The sequence below is a fragment of the Pogonomyrmex barbatus genome, unplaced genomic scaffold (assembly GCF_055798465.1).
Source record: "Pogonomyrmex barbatus isolate J1 unplaced genomic scaffold, ASM5579846v1 scaffold2, whole genome shotgun sequence".
Taxonomy (NCBI): Eukaryota; Metazoa; Arthropoda; class Insecta; order Hymenoptera; family Formicidae; genus Pogonomyrmex; species Pogonomyrmex barbatus.
Window position 1 is genome coordinate 7,072,381 of NW_028297116.1, and position 16,996 is coordinate 7,089,376.

At 33.4% G+C, this 16,996-nt stretch overlaps 2 protein-coding genes across 4 annotated transcripts; both read left to right on the forward strand.

Annotated features, from left to right (window-relative positions):
• The first annotated feature begins 239 nt into the window (after positions 1-239).
• Positions 240-16,915, forward strand: LOC105427675 (serine-enriched protein). 3 transcript variants are annotated; one of them, XM_011639532.3, is made up of 10 exons: positions 240-774; positions 3,319-3,532; positions 7,775-7,895; positions 8,434-8,599; positions 14,920-15,113; positions 15,222-15,439; positions 15,507-15,689; positions 15,953-16,031; positions 16,161-16,339; positions 16,421-16,915. In XM_011639532.3, the coding sequence occupies exons 2-10, from the start codon at positions 3,336-3,338 to the stop codon at positions 16,620-16,622; spliced, it is 1,539 nt and encodes a 512-aa protein (XP_011637834.2). In that variant the 5' UTR covers positions 240-774; positions 3,319-3,335; the 3' UTR covers positions 16,623-16,915. The 3 variants fall into 3 exon arrangements, with proteins under 3 accessions (XP_011637834.2, XP_011637836.2, XP_011637835.2); XM_011639534.3 differs by having other exon boundaries at positions 241-774; positions 15,222-15,391; XM_011639533.3 differs by lacking the exon at positions 240-774 and adding an exon at positions 828-957.
• Positions 13,356-14,250, forward strand: LOC105427674 (Small ribonucleoprotein particle protein SmE). The gene has a single exon (XM_011639531.3). The coding sequence runs from the start codon at positions 13,476-13,478 to the stop codon at positions 13,758-13,760; it is 285 nt and encodes a 94-aa protein (XP_011637833.1). The 5' UTR covers positions 13,356-13,475; the 3' UTR covers positions 13,761-14,250.
• Positions 16,916-16,996: the final 81 nt, after the last annotated feature.

Here is a 16,996-nt window from a genome sequence, read left to right on the forward strand (position 1 = left end):
TGGAATCTCAGATTCAGAGATAAGCGGGATTTCTTTCAGGAATACACGAATTGCGGTTGCAATTCAATTGTCAATCGAACATTTCGGTGGAAATTCTTTGCGATGTGAATTTTTCTAAATCCCACCTGCGGACTTTCAATTCATTTTTATATCAGAAATATTAAGTCTGTCTAAATTTGCATGCGCAGAAAGTGTAAAGTTGTAAAAAAATGCGAAAATGTAATGTTTGAAGAAACGGAAGGTCGTAGTGGGAATGTAGTATCGCAAACGCTTTTCGAGCGTGTGATTCACGAACGATCTGGCAACAACGGGGCCCAAGGAGCAGCGATCTTGCGGGAGTACAAGTCTCTTGGGATAGAGACAGAGAACAATGAGCGGGAAAAGGAGCCGAATAGGCTCCAGCTGTAGTGCGACTGAGTTAAAGAGACGACGGGAAGGCGGAAAGAGAGAAAGAGAGAAGAAACGACCGGCCGCTGAGAGTGCCCGAGAGGTAGCATAGTCGAGCGCAAGGACCCTGGTCCAGCGTTCGTAAAACGAGTTCGTCTCGCGAGATACGAAAGTTTTCCCCAAGATTTTCTTCTCCACGGCGAATTCTTCCTGTGAAGAAGTTACGAAGATTCGAAAGTGACCGAAAGTAAAAACGTTCGTAAACAACAGTTGCAAGAAGGGATACCCAATACAAGATTCGACTGTCGGCTCATCCATGTGATCTGCCAGGAGTTAATTTCTCTCCTGCTCTCGACGAGCGTCTCGCCGATCCGGTCGTGCGCGAAGGTAAGCGTTACCCGATCGGACTTTTTGGCGATTTTAAGAGGAGAAATTGCCGAATCCTATCAAAAACACCGTCGATTTGTATACATGACAAGTAATCGTGACAAGTATACATGACAAGTCGTGACAAATAATCGATTCCGATTCGTAACCGGGTTCCATTTGTATATGCGAGCACGTGTCAAGGTATGGGCTTCAGACGATGTGATATGTATTTTTTGACAAGCCAAAAATAAATGTAAATGTGTTCGAATGTTTTTCAGTAGGTGTTAAATAAAGGAAAACAAATTTGATATTTCGTAATGTAATTTTTATGAAACCATAATTCAATTCGATGCGTTAACGAAATTAACATAAGTAATTGATAAATAATAATTGATCTGTTTTGCGATCTTCAACTTTTCGAAGTTGCAAGTTAAAATAAAATTTTGGTTGGATTTATCTTATTATATTACATGTATTTATGCATATATTTATTATGTATTTGAATGTATTGTTGTCCATTAATTATGTTACTGCAAAGACGATTGTATTGTCAGATATTTATAAAGCTTCGTTCTTCTAATCTATGGCAAATTCTAATTTTAACACTTGACGAAAAGAATGGAAATTTATAACCACTTGCAGTTATGGTTGTTAAATCTTTATAGCTTAAATGTTATGTTCAATTTTATCGCATACTTCAATTTTATTACATACTTTTATACCTACATTTTCAAAATTCGTAAAATCGGTAATTCTGAAATCTTGTTATATTTATATATATATATCGATTTATATTATAGCTATATTTTATAATTAGCTTAAATGTGATATATGGCTAAAATTAAAAATCTCAAATATCAGGCTTATTTTAATACATATATATAACAAATGTATAGAAATGTCAACTTCAATCGTAATTATTTTAATTTCAATTCTTTTTAATTATATATAAGCATTTAGATAATATTTCAATTAATTTATATTTAAAATCTCAATGAATTTTTAAGAAATTTCTTTTATGAAATAACCATTTCAATCGATGTAATCGAAAATTTTAGTAGTTATCGTGTAAATTTTTTAACTCAAGAGTCATTATTATTCATCATCATTATTACACTTGACGTACCTTAAGATAAAATCTTGTCAATGCTTTAAGATATCTCGATGAGAAACGTATACTTTAAACATAAGACTATCCATAGCGAAAGGCAGTAATAACCAATTTTACACGTGCACTTCCACGATCTATTCGAGTCAAGCTGAACGCTAATTAGTTCTTTATGAGATCATCAGAGAGACGTACGTTAGAGCATCCCTGGCAATGACATTTTAATCGAATCATATTACCCGGAATACGATACGACGATGCGTGCGGCGGAGAGGCGCATCAGAAGGGTAATGATTGCCACTGATTGCGAGCTCTCGTGTCGTGGCACAATCGACGGCCGATGCGTTCGAAAACTACAAAACCCCAACTAATTAAAAGGGAATCAGGAGGCTCGGTCGCCATTGGCGTCGCACCGCAGACACAAAATCCCTCCTAGCTGTGGACCTCGATCGAACGGGATGAATCAACGAACACGCACGCTCGCACAAATCAAATATTAATGGCGCAATTAGCACCGATTGTACCTTAATCGGTTTTGTCACTTTTTCTCCAACGTCCGCGAATTTTCGCGTTCGTGGCGCGGCGCAACCGACTTGTGAAAAAAAAAAACGCGACCGGCCGCGTCGCCATCCGCTGCGCGCAACTGTCAACTTCTTGCTGCTCTCGCAGTCCTATTAATTTCGGATTATCGCAAATTGCTACTGTTGTCTTCCATTACGAGATTTTCCCGGCAACGGGGCCGCGATAAGAAATAAATGATAAATGAGTACTCCCTTTAGAGCAAATACTCTCTTCGTTCACGTTTTTAGGACTGGATCTAGAGAGAAAGAGAGAGAGAAGGAAGGGAGAGAATATAGATTAATTATAAATATATTAATTTTTCTACCATACTGTATAAAGATCTTTAAACGCTACAGTTAAATTTTGTTTTAGAAAATGTATATGTATATAAATTTTAATTTTTAATAGATAAATTTATAGGTTCTTTTAGATAATTACTTTATTGGAAAAAGTTACAAGACGCGGATAATGCGCGGAGAGTTTTTGCTATATTACAATTTTCAAAGTGCGCGACGTGTCCCCTTTTGCTCGAACAACAAGATAAATTAGAAGAAGATTAACTGTGATTTGCTGAGATTATTTCGATCCGAATCATAACAAAAAACATCAATAGACACAGAGCAACAAATATCCATTTGTTCAACACATTTTAAATATATATATATATATATAATCCGGTCGCATACGACCTCAAGATAATTACAAATTGAGGCTCCTACAAATTATAGTTATTTGTACTTTTAATATAGGAATTAAGTTGGATTTGCATGAACGTGTACAATAACGATATTTATGGCGCGGGTGACAAGTTTGTGCTCTGCAGGATTTGTTTTGTTAATTATTCGAGTCGATTACTTAATTCACTTTTGATTAACGATCGTCTGTATATACAGGGGCAAGCACGAGAACAATGGGAACTAGAGCTGTTGCCGTTGCGGCGGCGGCAGGTGCTGCTGGAATGTCTGGCGAGGCGGGGTTGGCTGGTGTTCCAAGACTGCTGGAGGATCTGGCGCGACTCTCGGAGGATAAAGACTCAGCTGATATCGTGTTCCTCCTAGGAAGGGACGAGACCCCAGTTTATGCCCACAGAATAATACTTCAAGCCAGGTCAGCCTTAACGAGCCATTATTTATGAAAACATTAATTTTAGTCTTAATTCGAAGAAAATAAGATCTCGCGATATTGTTACAACGTTACGTAATTAGCAAATGGAATTTTTAATACCTGTGGAAAACCCAAATAAGATTCAAAGATGTTTAAAATATCAGGGATATTTTAAACATCTTAAATATAATCACGATAGATTAGAAATTTGAGAGATTTGTCGATTAAATTAAATAGATAGATAAATGTAAAATAAATTTCCTTGAGAAATTATTTGTAGCAATTATTTTCGATATTTTCTGATACCGCTAGGAATTCAAACGATCACGTGCAATCGGATTACTTCGTTAAAGATATATGTGTGATGCCCTCTGGGTATTGAAATTTAATTGTTAACAGCAGTTTTCAATAACGATCCGCTGTTATTATGTCGATCAAATTGCTACGAGTAAGATTTCCTTGGAGAGTTTAAAAGCCGTGAAAATACGCAATTAATTGTCATGGGAGAATCAATATCAATTTTAAAGTATACGAGTTTCTGATACAAAGAAAATATTGCAAATGTGTCTGCTATAAAATTCTCAACGTGAACATAAATGCGGAATTAAATTTTAATTAAAACATTTTAATAGTTTAATAGTTCATTTAAAAAGATTCTGATACAAACTGTCTTTAATGAACAAGAAGTACTATTTTAATTAAAAATCACTAAATAGGAATATTAATGTAAAAGGTAAAGTGTGTTTTTTGTTCGAAATTTTATTTTGAAAAACATGGCAAACATCTCTCCCTTTTATACGTGATAAAATGAACAAAGTCTGTTATTTTAACTCGCGAGGAATATTATCGGAAAAATGGAAAGAAAGAAGCGACGACTGAAAGAAACAGCGACTTATTGAACTTCCGCGGACGGCGTAGTGCAGGACGCCGGAGTTCGTGCTAGCGATGAATTTTAATTAAGCCTGTTATGGTTTATGAAGATAGTTACGACGAAAAGGATCGATTGGCTACTCTAATTAATTAGACAACGAGAGAAGCACTCTTTTTCTCAAACCCCATGCCACTTTCATCCCTTGGTATGCTCTCCCTCCCTCCCTTCCCCCCCCCTCTCTCTCTCTCTCTCTCGCGTCAGAATTTGTAAGGAGAACTCGGTTGATATTTGGAGAGAAAGTGAACTTGTCCGAAGGGTTGGCGCATCGTGAGACAAGGCGGCGCTAATTGTAAAGTCAATTATGATATTTCCACGAATCCCTTTAATATCAGGCGCGGAAAGTAACGGTGGGACCTTTGTCATCTCCACCGTCATTTCCACCCTTTGGTATTACTCTCTCTCTCTCTCTCTCTCTCTCTCTCTCTCTCTCTCTCTCTCTCTCTGTTTCCGCTTCTCTCTCCCGTACTCCCATTTCTCTCATACACAATTTGACTGTCCGCCAACATGAACCTGGGAAAATTAAGTTACGCGTGCTAGTGACAGATGTCCGCGGTCGAAACGAATGGACAATGCGTGCTACCGCGCGCTCAAACTCTTTACGACACTCTTCCGCATTGAAAATCATGATAAAGAGACGCGCACTCGAGGACTCGCCCGTCCGCGACGAGTAGCGGAAATAAAATTTTCTAAGAGCACATATTACCGTTTTCCGTGCTTCTCTGCAGGCCTCGTAATCTTCACTTCGGAGTTTCGACGAAGGGTAGAGCAATTTATAAATGTAAATTAAACTGAAGAGTTGGATGACAGTCGCAGATACGGGCAAAGAGGCACCGGAAATACTATACTGACATTTAAAATAATTTTTACGATATGTCATGGCTTCTAAAACAATTAAATGTTTTCAATTTATTTGAGAAAAAATTGAACACACTTTTACAAAAAATTGCAATAACATATCATCGCGTTTAATGGCAATTACATTACATTATTACACAATTATAACAATTATGATTGATCACTAATAGTTCGATAAACGCTTTTTATTATTGTTTAAAACTGTACGCAAATATGTTACATAAATAACAAGTACTCATAATCCCATGCTATATACCCGAATCGCCAGATATGATAATGTAAGTTTTTATAATTTTGACACAGGAATAAGTTCCTGCGTGTATTTTCCGATGTAAAACCGTGATTTACAAAGCATTAGTTTATTCGGGTAAACATCATTTCAACCTTCCCTGATTTCGTACGTACCGTCAACACTCTCGTATTTCGCGTCGAGTACTCTAAACTTTTGCCACGTCCGTTGAAAACGCTCAGCTTAACCGAGACCGGTGCGCTCGGCTATATTTTCGCGCTTTTCATCCACTTTAACTCCGATTTTCTCACGCGACCTAGACTTTTCATATATTTCGCGTGCTTTTCTAGCACCAGTTCGCGATCTATGCCATGTGACTTCAAAGACTGCTCCGTCTGTATATCTTTACAATACAATTCTTTTTGTATTCGACGGAAAGCGCTAATGTACTTTATGCGATTATACGCTTTGCGTATAATCTTGATATGGATTAAATTCTATTAAAAATAATTCTTTAATTATTACATTATAGATGTCTTATGTATTTTTAGATAGAAACTAATCTATTTTATTATGAAATTTTACAATAATTTCAAAATTGTTTTTTGTAACAGTATAGATTGTATGATATAATTTGCATTTAGTAAATAATTTTTTTTTAAATTAAAATAATATTAATGTAATACTAATACTCATATAATACTAATACTCATGATGGTGAATCTGACATATCACATCATATTAATTTGTACACAGCTAAATTGTAATTATATTTTTCAATAATCACAGATTTGCTATTATGTTAGTTGCATAAAACTATTAAATTGCACAATATAAGTTCCCACATTTAAAATAATAAGAAAAAAAAAAATAAATCAGTGCTAAATTTATAGTCAGATAATCTTACAGAGCTCTCTTTGTGAAAAGAAAAGAGAAATTACTGCATGGGGAGGCAAGTTTAATAAAGAAAATGCTTGCGACGAGTGCTCGTAGAATAACAAACGAAGAGTATAATACAAGGGCTATTAACGGATTTAACTTCCGAGCGTCGTTATTGAAAGCATAAATTATCTCATGGGTTTCTTTTTCCTTCTATAGAACCGTCTGGCAAAAACTAATTAACGCTGTTAAGACTACGCGGAATAAAAACAAAGTCTGTCTGTGTCGATTGAAAAAACGAATCGATCTACTACGCTCGTCTGGCACTTGTAACTTCGCTTCTCATTCTTTCTCGTTACTAGAAAACTGTCTGTCTCTTAAATCCAATTTCAGTTCAACATATCGATTAGGGTACTATTAAGATGTCAGACTGTGTTTTTTCAGGCACGCGACGTTTATTCGAATTTTATTTTATTGCAAATCAATTCTTGTTTTGATTTATTTCGTGATATTTTATCTCTTAGGATATTAACAAATGTGAAGTGTGTTTGTCTCGTATACCATATTAAAATTTTACATATTAAATATTAGTAATAATATTAATATTATTAAATATTATATAATATCAATATTTGAAATTGAACTGTGTGTGTTTAATGATCTAATACAAACTCGTTATTTATCAGCATTATATGAATAATATTATACATATATATACACATCTCTCTCTCTCTCTCTCTCTCTCTCTCTCTCTCTCTCTTTCTAGAGAGAATTTAAATTTTAATTTTCCTAATTTTAAGTGATAATAGAAATAACAGCAATGCAGCAATTTTACAAAATTACATTCTTGAAATAGATTTTAATCAAAATGAGTCGGAATATGCTGCCAATGATGGCGACCTATTTTAGTCTCACCCTCACGCATATCTTTCCGTTTATTACGCCAATAGCATAATTTTCTGTACGATTCGGAGGGTCTAGATCGAACAATTAATGAATGACACGAGGGGTTTCTCTCGATCTACGCATTCTCGTCTGCTATCTTGTTCCCATCCTAACGCAGAGGGATACGCGGAGTGAGGGTGCTTCTGAAGGTTGCCATTAATTTCTAAGGATAGGGGAAAAGCACACTTCTACCACGCTATACCTCGGTTTCGTATGTCTCGACAATTTCATGACAAAGTCAATTAAGCCCTTTTGTTACGCGGAGCATCGTGTTAAAAGTAATGGCGGAAACGTGCTTACTTATTTTAAGAAAATCCGCTAGCGTGACAGATTGTTCTAAGTATTAAGTTCTAATGAAAGCAATGCTTCCTTTCAATAGACATTGTTGTCGAAAACTATTTCGCAGGTGCAAGAATTTCACGGCCGCCAAGAGGATCGGCACAGCCAGTAATCCGACGCCGGTACGAATGCCGCACGCGCATCCGGAAACATTCCGCCAGTTTATTCGTTACATCTACACTGGTATGGTAAGTATCAATTGTGCAATTTAATAGCTTTTTATGTTCAGCCAACAAAATAAATCTGCTTTTACAACATAATCTTGTCACACGGCACTTTTTAACACAATTCTCATTTTTTCCATTTGAGTTACAAATTCTTTCTTCATCAAAAAAGCTTTTTTAAAAATTTACAAATCTAAATTGATTATACTATCTATAAAATATAAAATATTGTTTTATATTAACTGGAAAAATGCTCTCAAAAGAAACTATTAATTACTGTAAGTAATGTTTTTGTAGGGGTTTTCGTAAGCTTATATAAAAGTTAATGAAATTTTAAAGTACTTAGTAGCTTTTTAATTTGTTTTGTGTGATATTTAATATTTTCTTTATTTCTGACATAGAATTCTAGCCTTTAAAATTCGATATTATATTTCAATTATTAGGCAAATAAAACATGTACATTTTTATTTACATATTTTATATGATAACATTTTGACATTTATAACTTTTATATTACGCGAGAAAGACAAGTGAACATAAATTCCCTTTTAAATGATTGTAGATAATATTACAAGACAGTGGGATTTTTGAAATGCTGGGTTTGGCACAAGAACTTGGCATAGAAGAACTTTGGAGAAGTTGTGAGGAACATGTATCTGTTACTTTAAGTCCCGGGAATGCATGTGCACTTTTAACCGCCGCTTTGGAAGCTCAAGAGCGAGTTCCAGGTATTTATTTAAAGATCTGTGTATTGCATGCGATAAAATCAAGATAAAATAGCATGCCGCAAGGGAATTTTCGATTTCCCAATTGCATTATGATAATGCAAATGCATGAAAAATACGGATTAATTTTACTCGCCGTAACAAACGAAGAAATACACTTTTGCCGACCTATGTATCTACATTGCCTACATTTCTGACAGCATGTTACAGACACGCTGCATCCATTCTAGTCACATAGAATACGAAATATGGATTTAAAATGTACATTATTAATTAAAATAATCATAAAACGTTATTTAATAAAACAAAATTAACTTTACGCACTGTGCGTTAGGCGCGTGTTTATTAAATCAAATTACCAATCTGCAGATTCAAAAATATACCATATAAAATTTGCATCAAAGTAATGAAAATATCAGACAAAATTAATAAAAGATTGCGTTAATGTGTTTTAATTAACTCATGCGCTTAATCGTATAAAAGTAGTATTTGCAATGTTACTATGATAAACTACAGCATTTTTAATCTATGAAATAACTGAAAGCAATAATCGTTGTTAATATGGGAAATAATCACAATCATTTCAATTTATCACATTTTAATTAACTCACGCATATCCATTTCTAAAAAAATCATGTTAAGTCGATATTCTGTTTAAATCTATTCCTTTTAGGGTAACGAATCTGTGAAGATCCAACTGCAATACTTTTATAAATATAAATATGTAATAAAATAATCTAAGACAAGTTTCACAGATTTGTAACCCCATTAAAAAAATTGTGTCACTCACCAATCCGATGCGCAACAGCGGAGTGAATCTGCCACGTAGCTACGATGATTCTGTAACACAGAAACAGAACATTCAATTTATAACAGTATTTTAAATGATAGATACAGATAGATTTTACAAAATAATTTTTACGTATATTGAATCTACATATTTGTTTTTCAGTTAAATATTCATTAAAATAATAAAATAATTTTCAATAAAAATCTTTATAGAAATAAAGGCGTATAATATTTTAAACTGTTTTTCTTTCCTGAAAAAAAATTATAAATTTTAAATTATCGAATTTATTAATCCAAATAAATGTGAAACTGATTAATTTTATGTTGAGAAAGAAAATGTATATTTACCGCAAGGTTGCTCCGCCGGTGCTCGATGCCTCTCCTAGGCTTCCTCCTCCTCTCCAGATGTCGGGTTGTCGAATGTCCTCGCAGCACAGGATACTTGCGAAAAACACTCGCGAATTATTATAATCACGCGCGGACTAATTTTAAATTAAAGTCTTTTAGTCTGATCACTTGTACGGCACTCCCGAAGTAGACGTGCGGCGCGACGAACTGGCTGCAGTTCGTTCATTCACTTGAAAATCGACAGCGGAAAAATGGTCGATTAAAAAAACTGATCGATTAATTTGCCACATAAGAGCCATTGAACGACTCGTGGCTATGCTGTGTTAGTACGTTATTAATAACAATATTACCTAATGTTAATATTAATATTATTAAAAACGGTGAAACGTGTACTGTTAACTTCTTCTTTGGGATTCCGTTGGGGAACCCAAAGAAATCCCTCGGAATACTGAGCTCGTCTACCACGTCAAGGCCGTACCCATTGGAGAGGTTATCGTTTATAAAAATTCATGAATATCAAAGGAATCACGTTAAATATATATATATATATATATATACACTTTGTTAAAGATTCGTCATTTCGATAGCTTACGAATCGTTAATTACGCGCGTTAATAAGCATTTATTATATTCATAAGATATAACACGATTTGGTATCATTTAGCATTGAAGAAATGCAAAGAAATACGGAACGATGCGTATCGCGACCTACCCCTACGAACACCAATGAGACATTAGTAGCGCGTGGAACGCTCGTAAACACGTGACGTACCAGCCGCGGCATGTAAACTCTTAACTAAACAACAATAGTTTGATTAGACGAGATTCAACACATGTTACAAATCAAATTTAATTTCTTAAAACAAAGCGTTATAGCATCTTTGATAATGAAACATTAAATAATATAATTGTTATATTTTACTTTCTAAATTTCTATTATCATACATTTGCTCTTTCATTTACAGTACGTTTGTTTAGACGCTCGTGCGTTGGAAGCATTGTTTTATTTTTCTTTGACGTAAATATGAATTAATAAAAGTAAAATGATGCTTATAGCGTATGAGCGTCCAAAACGAACACACTCTTAATAGACTCGTTACAATTTATTTGAGATACATGCATACCCCCCCCCCCCACACACACACACACACATATATATTTTACGATACAATAAATTAATACAATAAACTAAAAAATATATATATTGCAAAATGTAAACTACATTTAAATCGAGAATGAGAATTTCAAAGCAAAGAAGCTCCATTTCAGGAAAATTTATATTGAACGTCAAAGATACTCGAATTAGATCATTAAAAGAAGCTCCTCGAAGTACGCAGCCTTTCCGTTAGAGCAATACCCGCCGTATCGTTTACAAAAATAAATTATCACTATGCTTTAAAAAATAAGTGTTGATTAATGAATACGAGTTCCGCCCAGAATATTCAAATGAAACATGTTTATTATAGGATGCATCAATGTTTTGAACGTCATTTAGAATTCGTCGCGACTTTGTTTCAAAAAGAAAACGTGAAAACGCAGAGCGATACGTAACATTACCTGCCCGCACGAGCGTCGGTGGTTGAATAATAACGCGTTGCTTGCGCGTATACAATACCCGTCGATATAATAAACATTGTAAACAAAGTACCAAGGCCGCGCACTATTGTATCGCTATCTCAAACATAAAGGTTTCAACGTTTATAACAAAATTATATGTATACAAGGTATATATCTTTTCGTTGAGCTTTGTATACGAAGAAAATATCAGGAACTGGAATAAATATTAAATTTTGAAAATGAAAATTCGGAGTAACGTTAGTTAACATTAGTAATTATGTGAGATTTTAGTAGCAAGATTATATAATATGTGATGTAAATATTTTATATAAAAATATATAATATTAAAAAATAAATGGCGCGCGCGAAGCACGCGTTTTGTACTGTTCTAGTAATGATATAAAAATAGCGTTTACAAAATTATTGACAGTAATCAATAATCAGTCTGTGAAAAATCGATAGTATGAAATGGATAAAATTATATAATCGCGAAATTCACTCGACAAATCTTTCACAAATTAGCGTTATCAATCATAATAATCGATAATGATATTTAGTGACAAGTTTTCTTGGGTATATGGATGCGTATGATGGCATTATGATGATTTAAATTTTTTATTCTACATTATAGTATATTAATTTTTTATTGAATTTTTATTATCAATCAATGATTTTGCGTTATCTTCTTGATCAACCTCAATTAATCAAGGGAGTTTTTACTCGAATTTTTTGAAAGAAATGTAAAAATCATTTTCATGTGCCAATTTTGTCGGAATCGATACTCATCAAAACTGTACCATTTTTAAACCGCGACGCAGTGCTATCTATGATTGATGAATTAATTCACCATAATTGCAATAACCGATATGCTCCGATAATTGCTCGTCACTTTAAATTAACATTTCTGACGAATATTCGCGTATGATATGTGTTTTTAATGGATTAAATTTATGATTAATTGTTAATATTGTTCTCACTTCGTGTTCTAAACTGCATGCATCGATGAAACTGTTATGGCAGTCGAATGCGCTATTCGAATCTGAGGATCAATTGTGTATTTTGAAGCGAGATGAAAATTATAAAAGTGAGAAAATGTATTAGAATATCTGCAACTTTATATGTCGAAAGCTAAATTTCTTCGCTTTTATAATTTTTTGTAACCTAATTTCAAATGTATAATTGACCCTTTGAAACGAACAATTAGGATTCGTAATAAAAATTAGCAATCATTTTCTTTTATCTCGCAAACTACATTTAAAGATATTTTTTGTTCAATTTTTTATAAAGATTTCAATAGACACAAAAACTGAGATAAAAACAATGATAGAAACAATGAAATGACTTATTCAAATATCACACTGGCGCGTTTAAAATTTTGTTTGAATAAAAAAATGATAATAGTTTGACATTATTTGAATTATATTGTTCATTAAAAATTTTAAATTAAAATATATAAAAAAATTTTTTATTAAAATATATTTACAATTATTTAGATCAAATACGGAATTATTTATGTATCAATGCAATGACATACAAATTATTTTAGTATTATGTGCCATCTAACAAAAGCTCAGATTACTGATCACCTTAACCAACTTTAGATATTGTAGAAACTTTATATAACTAAAGATATCGAAAAGATATCAAGATGATATCAAGATTTACAATCGATAAAACTCATTACTTTAATTAATTGCGATTTCGATACAATCTTAATTAATGGTTTCCAAAAAAAAGATATTAGGTAAACATTTCCATAAAAAAATTTTCCATAATTATATATAATCATATATAATGATTGGGATGTATTTTATTTCATGGAAGTTTGCGAGTCTTAAAATATCGAAATGCAATAATTATTTTATGTCGAAATAACATTTGATATGTTTTTATAAACAATCATAATAATTAATCATAGCATTAATCATAGAATTAATCATAGTAATTTTAATTTATTAAAAATGTTTGATTTTCTTCTGTTCTTTTCTTTTTCTTCTTTATTCGGAAAAAAATTAGTGATTTTTATGAAAGTGATTAGGGCCGATTAGCGCTGTTATGTTGGCATCAGTGGTAGCATCATCACTGAAGACGCCATATTTTTCGGCGTCCCACGCTTACGGAATACACTCGTGAGATACGTTCTTTGTTATTTGGCGTTATCCAGTTATCAAGCATCAGTGCGAAAATGTCGTACAAGGGGCCGCAGAAAGTCCAGAAGGTGATGGTCCAGCCCATCAACCTTATTTTTCGCTACCTGCAGAACCGCTCACGCGTGCAGGTCTGGCTGTTCGAGAATGTGAACCTACGAATTGAGGGACACATTGTCGGCTTTGACGAGTACATGAACCTGGTTCTGGACGATGCTGAGGAGTATCATCAAAAGACGAAGAATAGGAAGCCACTTGGACGGATCATGCTGAAGGGCGATAACATCACGTTGATACAAAACACCAATCCCACGGCGAGCTAAGGAGGGAACATAACCTCAATCCGGCGTCAGAATCGGCGGGCGTCGGTTCAGAAGCCGACTACGAGTCGGAGTCTCATTTTGGACTCAGGGAGATTGTTGAAAATTGATAACTTTCTAAGCGTGCGAGAAAAATGTATCGCGTGATTGATGAATGTATCAATGAAGATTTGTATTGATTTATTCTCTAGATACAAAGTTTTACTTTATGTGAGACTCGATGAATGCGAGATTAAAAACTGTTGTGAGAAAAGGACTTTGATTGTTTACATAAACATACATCCCGCTACTTAATTTATGCAAACGAATAGTTTAATGATATAGAATTGCGTATTGTGAATCCTGTCTGAGAACATAAATGTCATCTTGGTTTATACATTGCATCATAATTTGATATTTGTGAAAAATGTGTTTTGTACGTAGCCACGAAAGTGATAGATAAAATGAACAGAATGTATATAAACAATTTATTAAATAGTTTTATATTCTAAAATATCTGTTTATTTTTATATCTAAATACCTAAATATTAAGTATTAACTGAAAAATGTAGAAATAATTTAATTCTATTATTACATAAACCCATAAAAATTATCTATAAAGATAATATATTTAAACATTTTAATAAAACAAATGAGTTAATAAACACTTTTTTTAACTGCGTCAAAGAAAAAATTTTATATTTTATAAGAAACTGTAAAAAATGAGTAATACTTAATAATATTTATGATATAATCTTTTCAAATTTATATAATTTATAGAAATATTTTTAAATTTGTAAAATTAAAAAAGATTTCTGAAGATTTCTGTTATTTATTGTGCTATTTGAACAAATTTAAAATGAGAGTTATTTTGACAATTTAATCCAAAGATTATGAATCTGTTGATATTATTATAAATTTTTTTATTATTATAAATATATAAATAAGATAAAAATTAAAATTTAATTTACATTTTCTTCTGTAATTTTATTTTTAAAAGAGTCATTCAAACCTAACTTCAAGTAATATTTTTTACTTAATTTTATTTAATGATTTTATTTAATAATGAATTTTTTTAGGAGAAAATATTCATATATTAAAATATTCTTTATTACCTTATTCTTTATTCATATATTAAATTATTCTTTATTACTTTTTACTATTGTTTATCTTCATGTTTCAGGCGGGAAGGCTGCTTGCTCATCTTTTATCGAGAAATGTTTCACTTTTATTGGCGAAAATGCTATGGATACAGTGAAAACGACGGCATTCTGCAATCTTCCGAAAGACGCTTTAGTAAAATTAATATCGTCGGATTATCTGGGTTTGGAAGAAGAGGATGTATGGCGGGCAGTTCTAAATTGGGCCAAATATCAGGTTCATTTATCTCCTATTTCAGTCCTATTTCATCTCTTGTAATTTACTTACGAGAGATAGATAAATTTTCTTGACTGTTACTTTTAATTAATAATACATTACTCTTAGGCAGGAGTTACGCAACCCACACAACACTGGACCGAAGAAGAGCGCATGAGGGTGTGCCAGCATCTGTCTGGAGTAATAAATCACGTACGACTGTTGTTGATCGACAGCCAGGTGTTTGCGGAGGAAGTAGAGCCGACCGGTGCGGTGCCGATAGAGATGTCGTTGGAGAGGTACGAATTTTTCACTCCCGATCGATCGAGCAGCTCGAAATTTCTAAGGTACGATCTAACGGGGCGGCATTCATCGTTTGGCGGTATCGCCTTCGATCTCGACGTTTCGCTTTAGGTATAGGTATGCAGCTCTGCCGAACAAATACTCGGAGGTCTGTGCCGATAAGCGACTCCAGCCGCGAGTAAGTCCGTTCCTCTTCCCGGGTTCGCAGATCCTCTCCAGAGACAAAGTTGGTTTTCAGCGGGTTCTGAATCAGTGGTACGGCGTGTCGAAGCAGGGTTGGCGATTGGTCTATCGGTAAGTTAAGAATATTGTATGCAGAAAATGTTTCAGATGCGAGATATAAGACGGCATGACATAAGATATAACATTATAACAATATAATGTAATTATATTGTATAATGATATTCTATATTTTTATCTTTTTATTTTATTTCTGTTTTCTATATGTTTCGATGATATGCTGATGACTTCTTCTTTAGTTCTGTAACTATTCTGTAACTATTAAATTATTAAACAGTATTTTAGACATTCATTATTTAATTTCATTTTAATTTCAGAGCGTCTACTCATGGCTACTCAGCGGCGTCTTTTCATCGACACTGTGATAATATTTGCCCGACATACGTAATAGTGTTGGTAAGTATAGTATCTTCATTCAGTTTTTTTGTAACTAAATATAAAAAATATACTTATAATATATCTATATAACCAAATATAATTATATCAATAAAATATATGTATAAAATGCGATCTTATATGTTTCAGGGTGTACGCGGCGAGATATGCGGAGGATTCAGCGATGTTCCATGGGGTAAAACTATTTCGAAGGCGCAGTACATTGCTTCGGAGAAGAGCTTTCTTTTCACATTGACAAATAATCAAGACATACCGCCAACGAAATTCGATATCGTGAAGAAATCCTTCGCGATCTGTTGTCATCCGGAGTAAGAATTTCTGCGATTTTTGCAGGAGAATCTTCTCTATTCTATTCTCAAGCTAATTGCATTTGACGTAATTTGTTGCAGCATAGGGCCAATCTTCGGTGCTGGAGCTGATCTGCTTATATCAAGCAACTGCAATGTCAACAAGGAAAGCTACAGCAATCTTCCGCATAGTTATGATGGAGATCACGCATCTAATCAGCTACTTATGGGAGACTATCATTTCTCGGTAATCGACTACGAAGTTTTCACTCCAAGTCATCCTGCTCCCAAATCCAATCACTAAGTTAATTTAATTATCATTATAAAACCAACATTTACATACACGTCGCTTTTTCCTAGATTTGCAATGAATTTTCTGTTCTCCGCGATCATTATATTATACACCGAAAAATGTCAATAATTTACCTATCATATTTTACTCTTATATACGAATATAAAATATATATATATGAATATGTATGTGAACACATCACTGCAAAGCAACGGCAAAAGACTGATTATTTTTAACCCTTATTTACCGCATACATACTTACATTTTTTGTAACAATATCTCGAATAAATGTCATGTTTACGATATTTGCGTGATATCCATTTGGCTTAAGCTTCGATAGTCGACGAAAGTAAATACAAATGTGATCTCGCAAAATTATATATGTT

What these genes read in the sequence shown, in the direction of transcription:
- LOC105427674 (XM_011639531.3), top strand. Translation starts at nt 13,476, where the DNA reads ATGTCGTACAAGGGGCCGCAGAAAGTCCAGAAGGTGATGGTCCAGCCC.
- LOC105427675 (XM_011639532.3), top strand. Translation starts at nt 3,336, where the DNA reads ATGGGAACTAGAGCTGTTGCCGTTGCGGCGGCGGCAGGTGCTGCTGGA. An exon ending in GTTACATCTACACTGGTATG is followed by an intron (nt 7,896 to 8,433) that starts GTAAGTATCAAT and finishes AAATGATTGTAG; the next exon opens with ATAATATTACAAGACAGTGG. An exon ending in AGCAGCTCGAAATTTCTAAG is followed by an intron (nt 15,440 to 15,506) that starts GTACGATCTAAC and finishes GTTTCGCTTTAG; the next exon opens with GTATAGGTATGCAGCTCTGC.